General features: G+C 34.0%; 2 protein-coding genes across 2 annotated transcripts; both read right to left on the minus strand.

Moving 5' to 3' along the window:
- Positions 1-4,959: 4,959 nt before the first annotated feature.
- LOC130967178 (uncharacterized) lies at positions 4,960-6,438 on the minus strand. Its single transcript, XM_057891996.1, has one exon. The coding sequence runs from the start codon at positions 6,436-6,438 to the stop codon at positions 4,960-4,962; it is 1,479 nt and encodes a 492-aa protein (XP_057747979.1).
- Positions 6,439-15,219: 8,781 nt separating this feature from the next.
- LOC130967179 (zinc finger BED domain-containing protein RICESLEEPER 1-like) lies at positions 15,220-23,642 on the minus strand. Its single transcript, XM_057891997.1, has 3 exons — positions 21,473-23,642; positions 16,721-17,161; positions 15,220-15,275 (listed from the first exon to the last, which is right to left on the minus strand). The coding sequence occupies exons 1-3, from the start codon at positions 23,640-23,642 to the stop codon at positions 15,220-15,222; spliced, it is 2,667 nt and encodes an 888-aa protein (XP_057747980.1).
- Between the last annotated feature and the right edge of the window lie 639 nt (positions 23,643-24,281).

The raw sequence follows: 24,281 nt of genomic DNA on the forward strand, positions 1-24,281 counted from the left end.
AGTTTGTATGTCCATGAAGGGCTTCTTCTCCATGTTTTCCTTTTCGCATTCCAACATCCTTTGCCTCCTCACCGTCGCCATCGCTGCCACCTTGTTCTTTGGTTCTTGGTGTTTCGCCTCTTCCTGCACGAAACCTCTGTATAAAGTATATAATTAAATAAGTTCTTAATAAATTTGGTTTAGAATGATTTTGTTTCAAAAATATTTAATTACATCAAAATTATTGAATTTTATAAAAGTAAGAGATAGATTTATTTAACTTTTTTTGTTTTGTTAAACTATGTTGTTTATTTCATTCATATGTTTATTTTTTACTTGGTGAGTTGAATCATTAGGAATTACTCATGTATTAGTCTTATTTTACTAATGAGGCCATAATTATATCCCTTTTTTATTTATCGCGTATAAAATTATCCACTATATATTGCTAGTAACACTTGATAAAAATTTGTTTTATTAATGAAGCTCGACTAAGCTTGGAAGATCTACAGACGGCTATAACTTTTGGAAAAAGATGAAGGTAACTCTTGAGTCAAATCCTCTGTTTAATTGAATTGTATAAATAACATTTGTGTGTTGATGCATATAGGATCGGTTTAGGTGCAAATGTGCAATATGGAAATTTGCAATTGGGTAAAAAATAAAGTGTTAAAGTACAAAAATGGAAGAAAGGGTATTACCCAACTAAGTTTCGATGTTAGTGATGTGTCTATTATTCCTATTGTATGTGTCTATTATATCAAATTGTTTGAACCATTTGAGTGCCATGATAGATAAAACTAGTGCAAGTTCATCCATCCAAAAAGACATGATGTATGGAAGTGATATTATAAGCATGACCCTATGGGTGAAAGGAAAAGATGTTGAGTACAACAACATTCTCGGCTTAGTAAAAAACATTGATCTTTCATCTAATAAATTGTTGGGGGAAATACTAATGGAAATCACAAACCTATCTGCTCTGATTTATTTGAATTTGTCCAAGAATGAGTTAAGTGGTCACAAAGTATTGGCAATATGGAGTCATTGGAATCCATTGATTTCTCTGGCAACCAACTCACAGGGGAGATCCCTCAAAGCATCACAAACTTGAACTTCCTGAACAAGCTAGACTTGTCCTACAATCACTTGGAGGGCAAAATCCCAACGGGCACTCAGTTGCAAAGCTTTGAAGCATCCGATTTCGTCGGCAACAAGCTATGTGGTCCACCATTGCTGCTCAACTGTACCATGGACGGGAAAGTTCCTGATGATGATGCTAATGACAATGAAAAAGAGAGAAAGAATCATGGAGTGAAATGGCTGTTTGTGAGTGTGGCTTTTCGATTTATAGTGGGATTTTGGGGATTTGTGGGTCCACTGTTCATATTCAAATCATGGATGTATGCCTATTACCATTTCCTTGACGATGTGTGGTACAAACTTCAATCATGTATGTGACTTTATGATGTTTTTCTGGTGCTTGGTTTTTCCTTTGTGTGCATGGAGTTTGTAATGTTTTCTTTTCATTTCTTTTTTTGTAATAGTGGAAATAAAAATAATATGCACTTGTCCTGCTTAGCTTGTTTAAATGTAATCCAGTTAGTATTGTTGTCCCTATAATAATAACACTTAATGCGAGTCAGATTTGGAAAATCCAAGTACCATCTGGAAAGATGCACTTACGATCAAGGCACTTTGAATCCCTCTTTGTCTGAGTGAATATCTGAGTTATAGAAAATATTTTAGTTTTTTTTAACAGAAAAAAAGAGAACTCAACCATTTAAGCCAAAATCAGCACAATGGGTAGCATCTAAAGAAAGAAAAATGACATTAACCTCATAAGGATCTGTATATAAATCATATCTTTTAGCTTGAACTATTGAAATGATTGGTATTATGTAACTGTATGAACCAGCAATAACTGTTGGCAATCTGGTGGCTAAGACTTCAATTGAATACAAGTCATAAAACTTTGGGCAGAAATATAATTCCATATGATCCTATGCAACATTGTATATCAGAGAGTAAAATCACAGTGAATACCGCTTGAATGAACAGAGATTACCCAAAGAAAACAAGTTGTCGATTAACAAGAGTAATTGGAATTAATAAGATACATTCAATACTCAGCAATATATTCCAGATTTCCAATGTTACTTTTCTCCCAAACATGACTACAATTAAATCCGAGCGTAACCAACCACAGTAACACAACCATCCAGGTTTCTACACTCAATAAAAGTAAGACAACTTTATTTGTATATCTTACATGTAAAACTGTCCCATGGTTGCCACTTACCCAGCTTGAGTGAAAGTGAAGATTCAGCATTTGAACTCACATAACTTGCCATATTAACAGTGACCTCTCCAAGGATACTAGACCTTGATGGTCCCTGTTAAGCCACATCATAATTCAAACAAACTTCTAACTGATAAAGAAACATCTTAACTACAAAGTAGAGTATACACAATAGGAAAAGCAAACAGCAATAGTATCAGCACCATGGCAACAATAAGCTTGAGGAGACATTCATCAATCTCCTTGGAAGAATTATCTCCTGGAAACAATACAAATTCTGAAAAAGAATCACAACTCCCATTTTGCACTAGCACCTTGCTTGACTTTGCAATAGCTTTACTACTTTCTACCGAAACAACAGAAACAAGCAGCTTCCCATCCCTTGGGTACCTACAAACAAGAGAATCAGTATTTGTTATTATTAACAGAACCATCTATTTCCTTTATTTCCCCGCACACTGAATTACTATTGAAAACAATTCTAAAATCAACATACAACTTTTTTAGCAGCAAAATTTGGATAAAAAGAGTATAATTTTGGTGATTTAAACATTTTCCCCCTTGATTACAACTACTTTAGAACTTAAAGATAAGTCATCTTTGCTTACTTTTAACATGTCACTCCAGTCATTCAATATTATGATTTGTCCCACTGCTTAGTATTAAGTTATTAATAATGTGAACAAAAATATGTATGAACACTTGTTATTCATATCAAACCAACAACTCGATCTGCTACTTGCATTTGATAAAACATTCAAGTCTCAAGGATTCTATATTATAGCTCAACAGAACAACTTCACTTTAGTTCACCTTAATTAATTATCATCCATTTCCAAAATACTAAACTTCTTCACATAATAAATTTCATCTTCTTTGATAAAATTCAACAAATAAAGCACTAGTTTTCGCTGTTTCTAAATTAGAAATAGGATTTAAGATTCTGAGGCTTGCATTGCAAATTTCGCACCAAACGCATAATCAGTTCATCACCGCGGATCAACAATTGCGAACATACGAAGCGTATTAAGCTAACGTGAAAAAAAAAAAACACAACAAATTTTCACACACTATTGCATTAGCATTTATCAACGTAAATGGAAGAATAAGGAAAAAATAAAAATTAAATTAAATTACCTGAAGAGCCTTAAAATGAGAGAATCAGAACTCAAATCTTGTATCAGCTGCAGATTTCGAAGAAGCCTTGTTCTTACTCAACCGAAACATCCTCTCGTCTCTCTTCTGAATCACACTCGCGTTCATAATTGGTAACTGGTAAGGTTTCATGTGATTAATCGTAATGAATGGAATACAATCTTACCATTCCACGTTTCTTGGTGACTGCTTGTGCTTCGGTTCAAGGGGACAAGAGTATATGATCATTTATGTTCAACAACTACATGGATACGCAATATCATCAATTCACTTGCTAACTCTGTATGCACTTAACATATAACACCAAACAAGGAATGAATTCTAAAATTTCAGTTCAATTAATTTGGTGTTAAGCAAGAACATTCACCAAGTGCATAACCAAAATTCAATCTCAATCATCATAAAAACTTATAGAAAACTGCACAATATGAGTTACAATGCCTAATGAAAACAAAATTTGAAGCCTATGATGATCAGACATAAGATTTAACTTTCAGGCAATTTATCGAACAGGTTGTATGCCGGATTCATAAACAGCAATTTTAGTTTAATGTAAGCATCAATCAACCCAAAAATTTCAACCAACCAATACACATTCAGTCCAGAAACACAAATAATCAACTATCCTAAGTCTAACAAGATCAGTAAAAGCAGAATCAAAAGGCACTGAAAAAAAAATAATTAGAAAAAAAAGAAACAGACACAGAGGATGGAATGGAACCTGCGTTGAGGAGTGAAAAAAGAAGATAGCGTAAGGAGCGGAGGTAGTGTCGTAGCGGCACAGAGTTTCGCCGCCGCTGGTGGTTTTCACCGGAACTGGAAGGTGCAGACAAAGGTGGCGCCACGAACAGGGGTGTTGCGTACAGGAGGAAAGAAATGGAGAAATAGGGAAGAAAGAAAAGGAAGAAGGGAGGAGGGAGTGTTAGCGACGGTGGTCGCCGGCGGTAGGAACGGACGGACGGACGGAAGGTTGGTGTGGAGGTCTGCGGGCTGGGCTGGGTTTCAGAGAAGAAGAGGAGAAAGAAAGAAGGTTGGGCGGGCGTGGCTTCTCAGGGTCACAGGGTTTAACTCGCAGCAAATTATTTCACCATTTCACTGTTAAGCTTGAATTTGGGCTTGGACAGATCAGGGGTTAGGGTTAGAATTATTTTTTTATAGGGATTTAATTGTATTTTTAAATTATTAGAGATTTAAATGTCTGTAAAATAAAAAATTAAGGATATATTTGTTTTTTTATAAAAAATTCAAATATAATTCGATTTATATTGTGTAAATTGATCGGAACAAACCGAATCTAATAATTATAATACGGACAATTAGGTTTATTATTTTTTTTAATAAACCGATTTTATTCTGAATTATTAAAAAATAGCTTATTAACCGATTTAATAGAGATGTCCAATCATATTATGACACGTATGAACGTCTTTAAAAAAAGACGTTTTTTGTGTCTTTATGTAAGTGGCCTCCTCTTAGTAATTATAACCTTGGCCACCAGAAAACTACCCATATATTTATGTACATTATGCATGAAAACGTCTCCACCTCCTAAAATTTCTTATGTCTCCCACTGCCATTCCTATACCTCCTCTTCCTCCATTCCCAACACCTGTATAATACAGCCTCCACTCATCATTGTTTGTTCCTCTATCCATTATTTGAACCAAACATGGAGATCCCACACACTTATCATCCCAGCAACCAATCTCAGAAGGCTTCAGAACAGCCTCATCTTGAACCCTAACCCAATCCATTAACCCATCATCAGAAACAGCCACACCAATGCTCCTTTTCCCATCAGCACCAGCACCTTCATAAGCCATCACATAGCTCCCATCTCTGAGGTTTCTTATAACACAAGCATTCATCACTCCAAACTCCTCAAAGCTTCCAACTTTACCTGATCCACCCATTATTTTCCCCAACTTCACCCACCTTCTTCTACCGTCCCTTGACCTTGCTAAACCAATAGCAAAGTGGCCCTTTTCAACATCAAATGAATGGTAGTACATCCTGAAATCACTGTTCCCATGGCAAACAACACTTGGAGATGAAATGAACAATGAATCCCAATCTCTCTCATCACCAACATCAAACAATGCTCCATTGTGATGCTCTCCTTCTACTCTAGCCCAGTGCCTCCCATCATGGCTCACAGCCAAACCAGGTAGAGACTTGAAAAGATTCAAACTTTCTCCATCATCGTTGAAACACAAACATGGGTTTTCATTGAAGTTTACATTTTCATAAGTGTAGCCAGTGTAATAGAGCCAGTAAGCAGCACTAGAAGCACTAGCCCAGGAACTACACATCATAAGTATCTCTGAAGGCCTAATTCCCTTTGTATCAAATTCCCACCATTCTTTACCACACTTCATAACGTAACCAACACCACTACTTGATCTTGCTGAATCAGAACCTCTCTCCCAGTGAACAACATTGCTTGAAGTTGCAAGACCAACCCAATCAGAAGAAGAAGGGTTTCTGTTATTTGATCTTCCATGGTACCACATGAACCATCTCTCTTCATCGTCGCTGAGGAACCTCTTAACCACTGGTGATCCAACTTCTGCACCGTCCCAAGAATCTGAAGGACCTAAACTAAACACCAACCCTCTGGATGGTGAAGAAGAAGACGACGAGGACTTTGCAGGAGAAGTAGTGAGTGATTCACTTGCATGATTTTTATCTAGTTTCGAAGCCTTTTGGCGTTTAGAAACTAATGAGCTCTGTTCACTACTACCCTTTGGTTTGTTTTCTATGTCACTACTGTCTGTGCTGATATCTGGTTTTGATGAACAACTCGGGAATGATAATAGTGGGAAGTTATTGTTACTGTGCTGATTATTATGGCCAGAATTTGAGGTATGAAGTGTCAGTTCGATGATGGATTTTGAGAAGAACACACGTGATGATGATGAAGGGTTTGTGCATGGTTTGAAAATAGGAACTGAAAGGGTATTGACATTGCAAGCTTTCATCAATGAAGCAGAAGGTGCCATTGATGAAGCTGCTACGCAAGTAGTGATATGTGTGAAGAATAATGAGCAATGGGGAATGGGGAATGGTGAATATATAATTAAATAATGGTAATGATGGTGAATGGAGAGTGACAATATTGATCTCTCATTGAGTTTCTAGAAGAAATTGCATGGCATAGCTAGGAAAGTCAAAAGGAATGGTTAGTTAAATACTCTTATCAATGGAAACTCTGGTGAGTACTTAACATTTTTCATAGGACTTTCAACAACAATGTTTCAAGCTTCATCTCTTCTCTTTCTTTCTTTTTTTTTTTGGTTTTTTTTTAAACTATCTTTGGTTTTAATTTATTTCATTTCCAAAAGGATGAGACATAAAGGAAAATAAATATTAGATGATCAATACTTTAACATTGATAAATGTGATAAAGAAAAGTTTTGTAGAAAGCAATTTTATTAAATTCTGGTCAGTATGTAATCAGTAAAAGAAAATTGAATAATCTCACACTATTAGATAAAATCTCATACTATTAAAAATATCATTGATAACTATTTAATGATTACAAATCACAAAAATTATTGGTTCCTAACACTCCTCATATGATAATGTACATTTTGTAACTGAGATAATGTACATATAGCCAAAAAAATTTTAAGGAGATATGCTTCTATAAAAATGTCTTCCTACAAAGATAACATTAAAAGTTATTAGATAATTTAATTAAATATATTTAATTTAATGTATTAAATTATTTAATAATTTACAATATTATTTTTATATAAAAATGTCGTGCCGAGAATATGCACCAAAATTTTATACATAAAATAATGGATTTTTAACTCTTTCCTTGATGAATTACGTAAAACTAGTGTGTGCAATCATTGCATGCATACAATTTTTCTCAACCACAAAAGAAAAATTTGTAGGAGAAAAGTTGAGTCAAAGTTTTTGACATTCCTATGAAGTTGCAGACTTGCAGTTATCAATTTAGCTATACATCTCAATCAAGCGCACATTAGTACATACATGAACATGGAACGTGTTATTTTAAAGGAAAAGTATAGATAAATAATAAAAATATTAAATAATGAGAATAATAGATATATTAAATATGTTTAATTTATTAAGAGTGTATATGGTTATTCTAATATTAAGATTTAGATGAATAATTTAAAAATTTAATATATTTTTATTTTATTAGACTAATTTTAAAATTTATTATTTACGTTATTCGTAAAAATTATTGTCTACTTAACAAAATCCTATTTTAAAATATAAGAAATTTTTCCAGCATTATATTTCCAGAAGTGTAAATATCTACTTTATGCGGAAATGCTATATCAATATTAGGTGACATGTTAGATTCATGACTTTTATCATTTTAATCATTTAGATTTAAATTTAATGATATTGGAAATTTAGTTCCAACATTATATTGATTTTCGAAATTTTTTTTGTGTTAAGTTAATAAACAAAATGCTTAGCTAACTATAACTTGTTACACTGTATTAGATATAAAAATAGATGATATCTTTTTATTTTAATTTTTAAATAAAATAAAAATAAAATTATTTTAGAGAATAAGAAGAGATAAAACAATTTGTACATTATATAAACTCTTCTTTCTTTTTTTTGGTTTATTTAAGTATTAATACGAAACGATGTTATTTAATTTTGTGTCCAGCATAATAATTTAGAATCAACTTAGTATTTAGTTTACTGATTCAATACTAAAAAAGATAAAAAAAAATAAATATAATACTCAAAACTGAATTCTGAACAAATATAATAATTTTATATTTGAAAAACTAAACTAATAAAAGTCCTAAATCTAAAGATCTACTTTAAAAATTTAATATAGTTATTATAGAGTTGGGCGTAATATACACCCTTTTTAAATGTTCCCCTTCCTACTCATGATTTATATGTGTCATTATGTTATTCCTAATAAATCTCGACACTTTACTAAATTCCAAAAAAAAAAAATTAAATACTACTAATTCATTAGAATTATTGTTTAAAACAAAATGTCATGGTAATTGATATGAAGTAGTTCTAGCTAGTTGATTAATAAAGCAATGGAAGAGTGGAGGAACTAATAATTATAGAGCGTTCCTTAATTAATAAAGTTCTACATTCGATCAAAATACTTAACTAATTTTAATCAAATTATTTTAATTTTTTAAATTATATGTCTTTTTTTTTCTTTTTCTGTTTTTTTTTTATTTTTTATTTTTTCCTTCTTTATTTCTTTCTCTTTTTCCTTCTCCTCTTTCTTTTTTTTTTTAAATTCGTACACATAGGTTTTTTTTATTCTCTCCTCCTCTTCTTCCTTCTTCCCCAATGTTATGTCTTTTTCTTTTTTTTTTCGTTATCGTCATAATAACACCAACATTTTGCTAACATTTTTATTAGTTGTGATTTTCTTTGATGTTATCATTAAATAATTTCGGTTCATTTCTTAGTTTATTTCGGTTCATTTATATGTTAATTGAGGTTCACTTGATACTGCTGATAAATATTAACCAAATTTTTTATTCTTTAAGTAATTTCGGTTCATTTCTTAGTTTAATTGAGGTTCATTTGGATCAAAAAATGAATTCGATGTATTTTTGTTAATGATGAAGTCTTTTTAACTGTTTGTTCAAATCTGTCTAATTTCAGTTTATTTGTGTGCTAATTGAGGTTCACTTGCTGCTGTTGATAAATATTGACCAAATTTTTTAGCAAAGAAAAATGAAATTATTCATTATCACTATTCAATAGCATTAGATTTCACTCCATTCCATTCAATTAGTTCAGTTTTGAACAAGCAGTAAAAAAGATTCAATCATCAATAAAAACACATCGAATTTATTTCTAAAATCCAAATGAACCGAAATTACTTAAGAAATAAAAAATTTGGTCAAAACTCAATAGCAGTATCAACTGAACCTCAATTAACACACCAATAAACCGAAATTAGCTCAATTTTGAATAAGCAATAAAAAAGATACTTATCAGCAGTATCAAGTGAACCTTAATTAATTCACAAATGAACCAAAATTAGTTTAATTTTGAACAAGCAGTAAAAAAGATTCAATCATTCAACAAAAACACATTGAATTCATTTCTGGATCCAAATAAACTTCAATTAAAAGGAGGAAAAGAAAAAACGCAACAACAATAGCAATAATAAAAGAATGATGATTGAGAGAAAACATGCGAATTAGAAAGAAGAAGAAGGAAGAATGCGAAGAAGAAGAAAAAATGTGAAAACGAAGAAGGAGGAAAGCGAAGAAGAAGAATGAAGAACGCGAAAACGAAGATGAAAAAGTGTTATTGAAACGCGCGTAGGTACATGCTGGTGTAATGAAAGTGGTTTTGTTGAGTTTGCACCTATTTAATTAAATTTGGATTTAAAAAATACTTAAATGTGTAATTGGACTGTTAGTTTAATGGTGAAAACTCAAGTGAAGTCGACTTCACGTGAAGTTGATATCTGAAAGTCGTTAGATGATTTAATTGATTTGACTAAATTTTCATATAACGATTTTTAGGTATCTTCACGTGAAGTCGATTTCATCTGAGTTTTCACCTAATTTAATATATGAAGTATGTATGTACTTTTTTTATATTAAATAAGGTATGTATATATTGATGACAGCATAAAATATAAGAATGAATAAGAAATTAAAAGTTTATTGCAGAAAGCAAGGGCCACGTCCAATTCTAGGAATAACGAAAAAAAGTATAAATTGTTTCAAAATGTTTTAAGAAATTAATTAAATAGAATTTTTACAGGAAATTATTTAAGAAAAATATGAAAAATTATTTGTATTAGTCAAAGAATTTTGCTAATAACTAGAACAATTTTTTATAAACAAAATATTTTTTATGTATTTAATATCACTAAATAATTAATTTAGTTTATTCAATACACCGCTAATATAAAAATTTATTTTATGCACTTAAAGGTAACTATTTTAAGTTATGAATTTAAAAATCAACCATATTATATATGTAAAAAAACTTAATCACCAATCAATGATATATATAATTACTTTCTGCTACATATACGCAATTACGCATAAAAACTAAATCTTGAAAGGTTAAATAAAATATTTTTAAAATTCTTAGCTTATTATCTTTGTATATTAAGATAATACTATTGGATTATGTGAGAGAATATTTTTTCGATACTGATTTTTCTATATCCAAACTTTGAGTTGAAAATCAATTTAAGGAAAAAAATACAAGTAAAATTCTAAATTGATATCTGACCATTTTGTATTAGATGAATTAAAAAATTTTGACAAATTAGTCTTTATTTCATAAGGAAACTGCACAAAATAATTTCTTATAGTTTCAGTGGCTATAAAAAGGGGGTTGAATCTTAGTTTCCTTTTTGTTTGATTACACTTTCTGGTTTTTGAGGAGACTTTTCTGTTTTTGTCTCGTACCTAGCCACGGGACTTTTATTTTTGTCTCGTCACTTGGTACGAGATATTTTTTGTTTTAGCTCCTGTGCAGTAGAAACAAAAATGGAGTAGTAGAGAGAGAAAATTACACCCAAATATATCCTGGTTCAGCTGCTAAGTGCAACGCAGGCTACATGCAGTCTCCATCACAACAGTGATGAAATTTCACTATAATCAACCTGATTACAAACTGTAAAGTGCTAACCCAACTTACAAGGGGATTTCCACAGAATCATGAAACACAACATAGACGTACAAAGGAACTCTAAGGACATCTATGGCTTTTTCTTTTAATTTTGCACTCTCTGCCTTTTTCCGCTCTATGGCTTTTTCATACAAACCTCACTGTTTGTCTTTTTCCATGAGACTCAAGACATACAAAATTAAACAGAAAAATACAAAACAGAATACATTGAAGGAGAAGAAAATCTGTAAGCTTAGGTAGCTATGAGACTTCTATGCCTTGCACTCTCACTGCTTACTTCTAACTCCTTGAATCAAACCGTGACTATTCACCCTTTTTATAGAAGAGGAGAAGCCTTCGTAGTTGAAACAGAAACCAAGCTTAACTTCTTTTCCTTCACACAAAACCGGTTCTGCCAAAGAGAGAGAGGAGGTAACCCATGCAAAACCCAACATGCAAATACCTCTAGTTCTTCCTTGGTCATCACTCTTCATCAATCCGAGCTCTCCATCCTTGGTTTGCTCTTCAAGATGGGTTTCTGGCCCTTGATGCTTTATGATGATGATGACTTCATCTGCTCAAATCTCTGCCTCTTCCATCACTTCGTCACTCTAGCTACTTCTTGTGGTGGTTGAGTAGAATCAGAGACAAGCCATGCCTCCAAGGATCTCCTCCTTGCTGGCCGAATCTTCTTCTTTTTTTTTGGGTATGAAGAGCTCGAGATTACCTCACCAAATCTTACCATTTTTGGTGAAAATCTCAACCACAACATACTTTTATTTTGATATGTTTTCTTGCCATCATCATGATGGTCTTCATACTTGCTCTTCCTTTCTTTTGGTAGCTCATTTTTGCTTTTATGGTTTCTTGGGTATTGACCGAAAGAAAGAAAGAAATGAGAGAGAAAATAGAGTTTGAGAGGAAAGTAATTAAATGAGTTAAACAATTCAATTGAAAAAGTTGCTTTTACTTCCCTGAGTAGCGTGTAGCTTCCAATGCCATCAATCATATCAATGACACTCTCTCTCATGTTTCCAATGCTATTATTAAATTCATTTTAGTGAAATTTGAATTCCACTAGAAATGGATTCCGTTGGAAGCTCAAGGAAAATGGTAATATTTGCTTTTCTGATGGATTTTTGGATCAAGCATTGGATTACTTAGCATAGATCATAATTGGGTTTGGAGCAATAAAATTCATTCTGACCCAAGTGACATATCTCCCATTCAGTCATAAGAGACTAACTTTATATTAATGCTGAATATTTAACATTGGGCTAACAATATTTTTTTTATTTCGGCCCAAATATAAACCTGCATTGCAAAATTATTTTAATCATCATTTAATCCAAAATTAATTTTGCAATTAATTATATTAATAATATTTAGTCATCACAAATATTAATTTAGAGTTTTCTAAACTCATCAATCTCCCCCTTGATGACAAACATTATTAAAATTGAAACGGAAATAAATTTTGAGATTAGAGTATGAATTACTCCCTTTGAATTTGAATTTCTCCCCCTTTTAAATTGTCACATGGCTCCCCCTTTTATATGTGCCATTTTTACCAAGGGAAGCACTAGCCTGTAACATTTTAATCAAGCTTCAAGTAACAATGTTATTTAGCATATTCATTCCATGATGCTAAATGCTTGATTTATGAGCAGATTTGAATGATATATAAAACTTATTTACTATCACAAATTTAATTTTCTGCTCAATCTTAATCAACCAAAAATCTTTGAAAATAAATTGCTATTTAAAATATTTTCCAATCAAATCAGAGCAACATACTTATGGAAAGAAAATATTTTTAATCATGACATGATCACAGCAAATTTTTCAGCATTTATTTTCATACCAAATGCTTAAAGGAACTGCCAAAAATAACTTATTCTGCAAACATATTTACCAAGATGAATCAAAATATTCCTATTCCACTAGTAGTAAGCATATTCATCAAAATAAGACTTTCACAAGAATCAATTAACAACCAGGCAGCCATGATATCAAAACAAATGCATCAAAATAATAATCAATTCAAAATGATAATCAACCATGCACTATCAAGTGTATCATTCAACTCAAAATGATAATCAACCATGCACTATCAAGTGTATCATTCTAACAGGAGTGATCATGAATTCTCAAGGAGAATTTCATCTCCTGTTCCAATTTTAATTTTTTTTTAACATTTATTCTCCCCCTTTTGTCATCAGAGGGGCACCTGCAAAACAGATTTGGATATAGAGAACAAATTATGCAAAATATAACCCAAGAGTATCACAGAGTATCACAAAGTATCAAAAAGTATCAAAAAGTATCAAACCCAACAAAACATAATATCAGATTGAGCCTTCTTAAGCCAATATCCTAAACTAAACAGATAATTAATCATCAGATAGATGAAGGTCAGATTCCTCAGCCCCGTCTTCACTTTCATCTCCCAGATCCTTTTCCAAATTTTCTAACATCAAACCGACCCTGTCCTTGCATCTCATCCAAGCTCTTTCACTTTCATATGCCAGTTTGCGTGCAGCCTTGTGAGATTGGACCATAAATTCGGACATAGATGAAAATTCGATAAGAATTTCTTTGATGGATTCGGTGATTTTTGATGACTCAGGTCTGCTCTCATAGTCACTCTCCGAAGCCATGGGTTTCTTGCTTTTGGTTCCTTTAACAGCTCCACCACCTTTGACCATTGACACTTTGTTTTCCACTGTCTCATTCAAAAAGTCAACTTTAAAAAATTCAAAGATACTGGTTAAGAACATACCATAAGGCAGATTTACCTTTTTGGTGCTTCTTACCGAGTCCCACATATGGCGAATCATAAGATAACCGAAAGAAATAGGAGTAGAGGTAACAAGTGCAAATAAGATGAGAGAGTCAGAATATGTTACTCTATTGTGAGAGCTGCTTTGAGGAGTCAATATGTGGGTGATGATCCTGTGCAGTAGCAAATTGACGGGACCAAGGGCTTTATGGGTGGGGGTAGTGCCATCCAAGCCTGAGAGATTCTCATATATGTGTTGAAGAACAACTTTATAGGTGACGCCTACTTGTGAGTCCCACATTTTGTCCATGTAAGCTCTCGGCCCTTCTTCTTTATATCCCAAGGCCGTCCCAATGGTGGCAGTGTCAAGAGTGATATGAACTTTCTTCACATATGAGTGGATGGTGCCATCAATAAATCTCATGTTAACATAGAACTGTCGGACTAAACAAGGGTAAACCGGTTTTTGAATGTGAAGTAATGGAGTCCATTGAAGCAATTCAAACAGAGGAGACACATTTATTCCTTTGTTGGAGAGATTATCAAGGTTGACAAGGTAGGTTTGACAGAGATGACGCCTTTCTAGAACATCTTTGTGGAATTCAAATGAGACGCAGGAGTTGAATCTGGCAGGGTCATAGTGGAAATGTGTTTTGCTGAACTTGTTCTTGAATTCCATGGATTCCAAGTTGGCAGGTTCGGTGGTGTCATGTAGTGAAAAACCGTCTGTCTTCTGAGTACTCTTTCCAGGAGTAGCCTTCTTGGGTGGTGATGGAATGGAGGATGTTTGTGATTCCTCTTCTTCTTCCTCAGGTTCCTTTCCCTTCTTCCTCCTTGAAGAAGTTTTTTTAGCTATGACTTTTCTTCTCATGGTGTCTGTATGTTTGGAGGGAGGTGAGGGTGATGATGATGTGGTGGAATGAATGTGTATATGAGTATGAGATTGGGGTGTGGACGGTTTTTGAGAGAGAAAAATCCGTTTTTTTTTTTCCTAGAGGCGGTTTTCTTTTTCATGGTAGAAAGAATGGAAAAGTGGGATATGAGGAGGTTGGGTAGGAACCGAATGGAGTGAGGGAGGAGGGAAGATAGGAAGCATTAAATGTGGATTGGAGAGAGAAAGTGAAGGAAGTTAATAACCATTAAGAGCACAGTTAATAACCAGGAGATTTCCAAGAATTTGAAAAAGTGGTTTCATTAAATCAAGGGATTAGTTGAAAGAAAAGATTTGATTTGACACTATGCCTCTTTCAACTAGATTTGATGAGACCACAAAAGATTTTGATTTTCAAAAGATGAAAAACTAACAAAACGATCATGGTGGGTCAATAAGATTTTGTGAGGCCCATGAAAAATAAGTTCTGCGCAGCTTCTCCCTTGATCACAGCCTCTCCAACATGCTTTTATTTTTATCTCGTCCATTCCTACGAGACAAAACTGAACAGAATCAAAATTTCACAAATTTTCAACAGAAACAAGATCAATCATTCCCAAGCTTTTTCTTAATGAATAGAATCTGTCTTTACAGAGGGGTTTTGTAAAAATGTCAGCAAGTTGATCTTCAGATTTTACAAATTGAATATCAATAGTACCTTTTTGCACATGTTCTCTAATAAAATGATATTTGATCTCAATGTGCTTTGTTCTTGAGTGCAAAACAGGATTTTTTTGAAATATTTATAGCACTCGTGTTATCAAAAAATAATGGTATGCTATTGATCTTTAATTTGTAATCTTCCAACTGCATTTTTAACCAAATTAATTGTGACAACATGCATAAGCGGATATATATTCAGCTTCAGCTGTAGATAGAGCTACTGTGGCTTGTTTTTTGCTTGACCACATGTTGAGTGAGCTTCCAAGAAAGCAACACATGCCGGAGGTGCTCCTTCTATCCACTCTATCTCCCGCATAATTTGCATCACAAAACCCTACTGCACAAAAATCATCAGATTTTGGATACCACAAGCCATAATCACTAGTTCCCTTAATATATCTAATGATGCGCTTAATAGCCGAAAGATGGGATTCTTTTGGGTGAGATTGAAATCTTAAACATACACCCACACTTTGAACAATATCCGGTCTAGAGGATGTAAGATACATTAGTGAACCAATCATTCTTCTATACCTTGTTTCATCCACATCCTTCCCACTATCATCTTTTTCAAGCTTAGTATTTGGATGCATTGGAGTTCCCATTGGTTTGGAATTTTCTAGGCCAAACTTTTTGATTAATTCTTTAGCATACTTTCCTTGGTGAATAAAAATACCACTAGAAGTTTGTTTAATTTGGAGGCCAAGAAAGAAAGTTAGCTCTCCCATTACACTCATCTCAAACTCACTAGTCATGAGTTTTCCAAACTCTTCACACAAGGACTCATTGGCCGATCCAAACATAATATCATCCACATAAACTTGAACTAGAAGTATATCATCATTAGATGCTTTAATGAATAAAGTTGTATCCGTGGTACCCCTTTAAAATTTATTTTCCAATAAGAAGGCACTAAGCCTTTCATACCAAGCTCTTGGAGCTTGCCTAAGGCCATAGAGGGCCTTTAATAATTTGAAAACATGATTTGAAAAATCTTTATGTTCAAAACTGGGGGGTTGAGCCACATACACTTCTCTATCAATAAAGCCATTAAAAAAAGCACATTTAACATCCATTTGAAATATTTTGAAACCCTTATGGGCAGCATAGGCAAGAAGCAACCTAATTGCTTCCATTCTAGCTACCAGAGCAAAAGACTCATAAAAATCTATACCCTCTTCTTGATCGTAACCTTGGGCCACTAATCTATCCTTGTTACGAACAACTTGTCCATCCTCACCAAGTTTATTTTTAAACACCCATTTAGTACCCGTAACTTTCTTACCATCCGGATGAGGTACTAGTGTCCAAACCTCATTCTTATCGAATTGAGTAAGCTTTTCTTGCATGGCTTTGATCCATGATGGATCTTCAAGAGCTTGTTTGACATTGTTGGGCTCCATTTGTGACAAGAGTGCAAGATTGCTTGGTTCGGATTGTCTTTTGGTTGAGGATCTTGTTGTCACACCTTGAGAGGGATCTCCAATGATAAACTCATGAGGATAACCCCTCATAGACTTCCATTCTCTAGGCTTCATTTGAGATGTTGAGCTTTGATGAGCTTCTGTGGATCTCACTGTTTCAATTTCTCTTGCTGGCTCAGGAGACAAAATGGAAATGTCTCCTCCATTCTGACGAGACAAAACTGGACTGGCAGATTCTTCATTTTGGACAGACTTGGGATTCTCTTTGCTTGTTCCAGCTTCTTCACAATCTGAATCATTATCTATCACAATACTGGAAATTAAATTAGAATCACAAAAAGTAACATGTATAGATTTCTCTATGGTTTTATGTTCTTTGAGATAAATCCTATAGGCCTTGCTAGTGGTAGAGTATCCAAAAAACATTCCTTCATAAGATTTTGGATCAAACTTGCCAAGATTTTCTTTGTTATTAAGCACAAAACATTTGCATCAAAAAACATGAAAGTACTTAAGATTTGGAGGGGTTCCTTTTCATAGCTCATAAGGAGTTCTTTTCAACCATTTTCTAATTATTGTCCTATTCAAAATATAGCATGTCGTATTTACGGCTTCAGCCCATAGAAATTTAGGAACCTCATTCTCACATAACATAGCCCTAGTCATTTCTTGAAGGCTTCTATTCTTTCTTTCAACAACCCTATTTTGTTGAGGTGTTCTAGGGCATAAAAAATTATGAGTAATTCCAAAGTCATCACAGAATTTTTCAAAGTCTTGGTTTTCAAATTCTTTTCCGTGATCACTTCTCAAATGAGCCACTGTTATATCTTTTTTATTTTGAACTTTCTTGCAAAGGGTTGAGAAAGCATGGAAAGCATCATTTTTATGAGTAAGAAAAAGTACCCAACCAAATCTAGAGTAATCATCTACCACTACCAAACCATATTGTTTACCTCCTAGACTTTGTATTCTTGTTGGACCAAAAAGATCAATGTGTAACATCTCTAATGGCCTTTTAGTTGAAATTCCATCTTTTGGTTTAAAAGAGGATTTAACTTGTTTGCCTAATTGACAAGCATCACAAGTAAGATTCTTATCAAATTTGATTTTAGGAATTCCTCTAACCAGATTTTTCTTTACTAGCTTAGAAATTTGGTACATGCTAGCATGACCCAACTTTCTATGCCATAGCCATTTTTCAGATTCAAGAGATGTAAAATATGTTATATTTTGTTCTTTCAAGTCCTCAAGAGTTAATCCATACATATTGTTGTATCTTTTAGCTTCAAAAAGAATATCCCCAGTTTTTTCACAAACAACCAAACACACAAATTTTCTAAAAATCACTTCAAATCGTAAATCACACAATTGACTTACACTAAGTAAATTATGTTTCAAACCATTTACATGAAGAACATCATTTATACAAGATGAAAAGCTTTTAACAACTTTCCAACGGCCACTATCTTTCCTTTACCATCATCATCGAAAGTGACAAGTCCTCCATCATATTCATCAAGCTTTATGAAGAAGGTTATCTTTCCGCTCATATGCCTAGAGCATCCGCTATCCATGTACCACATGTTTTCTTTCCTCTTGGATGCTAGGCATACCTGATCTATATGATTTGCTATGAGACACTGCTGTGACTTGGTCTCAGATTCTTCATCACTGTCTGAGTCATTTTCCAAGTCTTCTCATGATGCCATCAGACCCTTCTTCTTCCCCCTTTTTTGCTTCTCCTCCTTCTTTAACTTGGGACAGTCAGATTTGAAGTGTCCCATTTTCTTGCAGTTGTAACAAGTTACTTTGCTAAAGTATTTCTTCATTTTTCTTAAGCTGCTGCCTTTGCCTTTGAACTTCACCATTTTTCTGAATTTTTTGGCAAACAACACAAATTCATTTTCAGAGGAGTTATCACTGGATTCATCATCCAGGGGATTAGTTACAGAAGAAAAAGCAATTCCTTTCTTTTTTGACTCTTTTTTTAAATAAGTGTTTTCAAAAGCAAGAAGGTTTCCTCTCAAATCATCAAATGTCATGGAATCAAGACTACTGCTCTCAGAAATAATTAAAGCTTTTGTTTTCCACTCTTTAGTGAGACATCTCAGCACTCTTCTCACAAGCATGGAATCGGAATGTGTTATTCCCATAGCATCCAAGTCAACAATGATGGTATTGAACCGTTCGAACAGTTCATCAATGGATTCTCCTTCCTTCATTGCAAACATTTCATACTCCCTGTTTAACATGTCTATCTGAGTCTTCTTTACAATGGTGGTTCCTTCATGAGTGATTTGCAGTTTGTCCCAGATTTCCTTTGCTGTTGTGCATCGTGACACCCGTCAGAATTCCTCGAAGCTGATAGCACAGTTGAGCAGATTTACAGCTTTGGCATTTAGCTCTACTTTCTTTCTATCTTCTTCGGTCCAGCTTACTTCAGGCTTAAGAGTGACTACTCCTTCAGCAGTTGTGTTGATTGGAAATTAAGGACCCTCCAGGATAATCTTCCATAGTCTGTAGTTTACTGCTTGCACAAAGATCTTCATTCTCTCCTTCCAATAGATATAGCTTTTTCCATTGAAAAGAGGCGGTTTGTTGCTTAAATGTCCTTCTGTAAGGTTATAGGACACCAGATTTGATCCACTGCTTTCTGCCATGAGGATCTTTTCTCCAAGCTGCAAAGCTTGATCTCTTTGAGACCAAGCTCTGATACCAATTGATGGTTTCAATGGCTAAGAGAAGGGGGGTTGAATCTTAGCTCCCTTTTTGCTTGATTACACTTTCTGGTCTTTGAGGAGATTTTTCTATTTTTGTCTCGTCCCTAGCCACGAGACTTTTATTTTTGTCTCGTCACTTGGCACGAGATATTTTTGGTTTTAGCTCCTGTGCAGCAGAAACAGAAATGGAGTAGTAGAGAGAGAAAATTACACCCAGACATATCCTGGTTCAGCTGCTAAGTGCAATGCAGCCTACATCCAGTCTCCATCACAACAATGATGGAATTTCACTATAATCAACCTGATTACAAACTGTAAAGTGCTAACCCAACTTACAAGGAGATTCCAACAGAATCATGAAACACAACATAGACGTTCAAAGGAACTCTAAGGATATCTATGACTTTTTCTTTTAATTTTGCACTCTCTGTCTTTTTTTGCTCTATGACTTTTTCATACAAACCTCACTGTTTGCCTTTTTTCATGAGACTCAAGACATGACAAAATTAAACAGAAAAATACAAAACAGAATATATTGAAGGAGAAGAAAATCTATAAGCTTAGGTAGCCATGAGACTTTTGTGCCTTGCACTCTCACTGCTTACTTCTAACTCCTTGAATCAAACCGTGACTGTTCACCCTTTTTATAGAAGAGGAGAAGCCTTCACAGTTGAAACAGAAACCAAGTTTAACTTCTTTTCCTTCACACAAAACCGGTTCGGCCAAAGAGAGAGAGGAGGTAACCCATGCAAAACCCAACATGCAAATACCTCTAGTTCTTCCTTGGTCATCACTCTTCATCAATCCGAGCTCTCCATCCTTGGCTTGCTCTTCAAGATGGGTTTCTGGCCCTTGATGCTTCATGATGATGATGACTTCATCTGTTCCAATCTCTGCCTCTTCCATCACTTTCCCACTCTAGCTACTTTCCTGTGGTGGTTAAGCAGAATCAGAGACAAGCCATGCCTCCAAGGATCTCCTCCTTGCTGGCCGAATCTTCTTCTTTCTTTTTGGTATGAAGATCTCGAGATTACCTCACAAAATCTTACCATTTTTGGTGAAAATCTCAGCCACAACATACTTTTATTTTGATATGTTTTCTTGCCATCATCATGATGGTCTTCATACTTGCTCTTCCTTTCTTTTGATAGCTCATTTTTGCTTTTATGGTTTCTTGGGTATTGACCGAAAGAAAGAAAGAAATGAGAGAGAAAATAGAGTTTGAGAGGAAAGTAATTAAATGAGTTAAACAATTCAATTGAAAAAGTTGCTTTTACTTAGGGGTGCACATGGGGCCGGGTGAAGCCGGGTTCGCCGTGACCCGAACCCGACCCTAAATAATGACCGGGTCTGTTTATGAGACCCTAACTCGGCCCTAAACCCGATGAAATCGTGTTACTTTCGGGCCACACTTAAGCCGGGTCTTGATCAACTTTATCACGACATCACCAAAAATTAGATTCTATATTTTTTGAACCTCTAAATTTTGGAAAATAATTATTCCATAACATTGTAACATTCACATAATAATAATTTAGAATCTAATAATAATAATTTAAAGTTTCATAATAATAATTATGTCAATTACACACTAAACATTCAAAATTCAAAAAGACAATTAAAACAAAGTTAACAACCAACACAAAATTAACATAATAATAATAATAATAATTTATAGTGTCATACCAACCAATAACAACAAACTATTAAGTAGCAAACAACTACAGAATAAAATTCATTTGATTGGTAGCTTGCTCTCAAGGTTGTGAACTTGATTCTTGTTGTGTGGATGTGTTAGTAACATCTGCAAAACATAAAAATTAGTCTCTTAAGATCATCATATGAATTAAATTAAATAATAAAAAAAGTAAAGACATCATAAAGTAAATATACCATTAACAATCTTGTCACTACTGTCAAATTGATCAATCTCAAGTTCTTCAAATATCTGCTTAGAAGGATACAACCAACTTTGAGTGCAGATTAAAGCTTCTGCCATTTTTGGTGACAAAGAGCTACGATAAAGATCAACCACACGCCCACCGGTACTAAAGCATGATTCAGATGCAACAGTTGAAACTGGAATACCAAAGACATCACGGGTTATGGGAGACAGAATTCTATATTTTGATCCATTTAATTTCCACCAAGCCAATATATCAAAATTCTCATCTTCGATGTCCACAGGATCTTCGGCCAAATATTTCTCAACATCAGATTTGCTATCTGCATTAGCTTTTTCCTTCTTTTGTTTTTTCCACAAATTCACTCTATTTGCAGCAACACACCTAGCACTAAATTGACTACTGTCTTTATCATCCAAAACAGCTCTAGAGGAACTGACACCATCATCAAAAACTTTATCATCTACAATTTCTTTTGAATAAAATTTGTACAATGTCTCCAATGTAAATTTCACAAAACTAGTCATACTAGTAGCCACTTCCTTATCATATACATCCTCCAAACACCAAGAAAGATAATCAAGTTTGTATCGAGGATCTAAAACAACGGCAACAAGTATCAAAGGATTAAACTTGTCAACTGGTCCCCAATATTTATCGTATTTAGCCTTCATAGAGCATGCCAAAGTTCCCAATAATTCAGAATTGTTGTGGCTCCAAGATGTTAGTTGAGAATTTATAGACGCAATTTCATGAAAGCATTTGTTTGAAGTAACATGTAAAGAAGATGAGAAACACAAAGTAATCTCATAGAAGATTCTCAAAAAATCAATGAATAGCCTAGCATGTTGCCAATCAAGTGCCGTGGGTGGACCAACTTTCTTTTTACCCCCACTATCCTCTCCAAACCATCTAAAAAAATCAGTTTCTTGATCATAAAGTCTATCAAAAGCTTTTTCAAATTTTTCAGCATGTTCCAACATTAGATAGGTGGAATTCCATCTAGTTGGAACATCTAAACAAACAAGACTTTTAGACTCTATCAACTCAGCCTCAATGCATTCTTTAAATTTTTTAATTCTTTGGGGAGAAGATCTAACATACCTAACAGCATTCCGAATGCTTTCAATGGAGGCATGTTGCTCTTTAATTCCTTCATTCACTATCAAGTTGAGAATATGAGCACAACACCTCATTTGCAAATATTTTCCTCCGCACACCAATCCACCCCTTGCAGCTAGTTTTCTTTGAAGGTAAGTGATAGCCCCATCATTTGAATATGCATTGTCTAATGTGATTGTGAAGACCTTTTCAATTCCCCACTCTCTCAAACATGTCTCAATTTCTCTCCTTATTGTTTCTCCCTTGTGGTTCTCAATCAAGCAAAAGTTGAGAATTCTCTTTTGTAGCTTCCATTCGTCATCAACGAAATGTGCAGTTAGGCTCATGTAGCTAAAATTTTGATTTGATGTCCAACAATCTGATGTCAAACAAACTCGAGCACATGACTTTGCCAACCAAGCTTTAAGTTTTTTCTTCTCATCTAAATAAAGCTGAAAGCAATCTCTTGACATTGTCATCCTGGATGGTACAGTGAATCTTGGCTCAAATCGATTAATCATTTTGCGAAACCCAATCCCTTCGACCACGTTAAAAGGGTGTTCATCAAGGATAATAAACTCAGCCATTGCCTTCCTACAATCTTCCACGCTATAGCCATTGACTTTGAAAGTTTTGCCGGCTTCACCTTCTTCACCAACCTTAGGCATATAACCATGAAGTGTCCCATTTTTGCCTGCTTTTGTAAATATCCACTTGTGAGAAATTTTCAAATGTTTATTCAAAGAATTTGTGTCATGTCTAGTTGGATGACATAGATATACTTTTCGACAGTGATTACATTTGGCCTTGTGCTCTCCATTGGTCTCGCTAAATGAAAGCTGTTTAAAATGCGTCCAAACATAAGACTTTTTTCCCTTGCGAGTAGCCTGCTGTCCCTCATTAGCTTGCTGTCCCTCGTTAGCCTGCTGTACCTCCTTAGCCTGTTGTCCCTCATTAGCCTGCTGTCCCTCATTAGCAGCAACCTCATGCTCTATGTCCATAGCTTTGTTGTCCTCATTACATTGGACTGCAATAGAACTAGGATCTCCTCCTCCCATTTGTGTTTATCTAAACATAAAAAAGATTCATATAACAATATATCTAAAAAAAACTAAACATACTTAAACAACTTATCATAAATTCAATATATCTAAATAAAACTGAGCATACTTAAACAAGTCTTCACTGTTCAGTCTCATCATTTAACAATAACAAATGCAAAAAGAATTAAATGTTTAATTTACTAATCCAAAAAAGAAAAATAAAACAAATAAAAAAGATTCATAAGTATGTTGGTAGTAACCAGTAACTGTGGAATTCATGGTTTCAAAATGGTTTGGCATTTTCTGCATCATTACTTTTATCTCTCTAAATGAACCTTTTTCAGCACAACATCATTGCAATCTTTTAATTTTTGTACCCTATCTGTGCATAAAATCTGTGACCACTCGTACCCTCACAAAAAACAAACAACTTATAAGGCTTTCCAAGATTGGTATTTAGTATTTACTAACATAAAGTGCAGTAGTGCACAAACCAGAAAATTCAACTTTTAAATAACAATCAAATTTTAAGTGAAAGAGATCAATTACAATTATTAGTGGTACAAATTATAAAACTAAAATTATTGTTCCTACTTCCTACTTCCAAGAATTTGCTAAGGCAGCCAATAATTATAATTGCAAATTATTGTTCCT

This window comes from Arachis stenosperma, chromosome 3 (assembly GCF_014773155.1).
Source record: "Arachis stenosperma cultivar V10309 chromosome 3, arast.V10309.gnm1.PFL2, whole genome shotgun sequence".
NCBI classification, from domain to species: Eukaryota; Viridiplantae; Streptophyta; class Magnoliopsida; order Fabales; family Fabaceae; genus Arachis; species Arachis stenosperma.

Coding starts and splice junctions, on each gene's coding strand:
- LOC130967178 (XM_057891996.1), bottom strand. CDS start 6,438: ATGGCACCTTCTGCTTCATTGATGAAAGCTTGCAATGTCAATACCCTT.
- LOC130967179 (XM_057891997.1), bottom strand. CDS start 23,642: ATGGGAGGAGGAGATCCTAGTTCTATTGCAGTCCAATGTAATGAGGAC. Junction 17,162..21,472: donor TAGTGACAAGATTGTTAATG/GTATATTTACTT, acceptor GTATTGTGATAG/ATAATGATTCAGATTGTGAA. Junction 15,276..16,720: donor ACTAGTACCTCATCCGGATG/GTAAGAAAGTTA, acceptor GATTCTGTTCAG/TTTTGTCTCGTAGGAATGGA.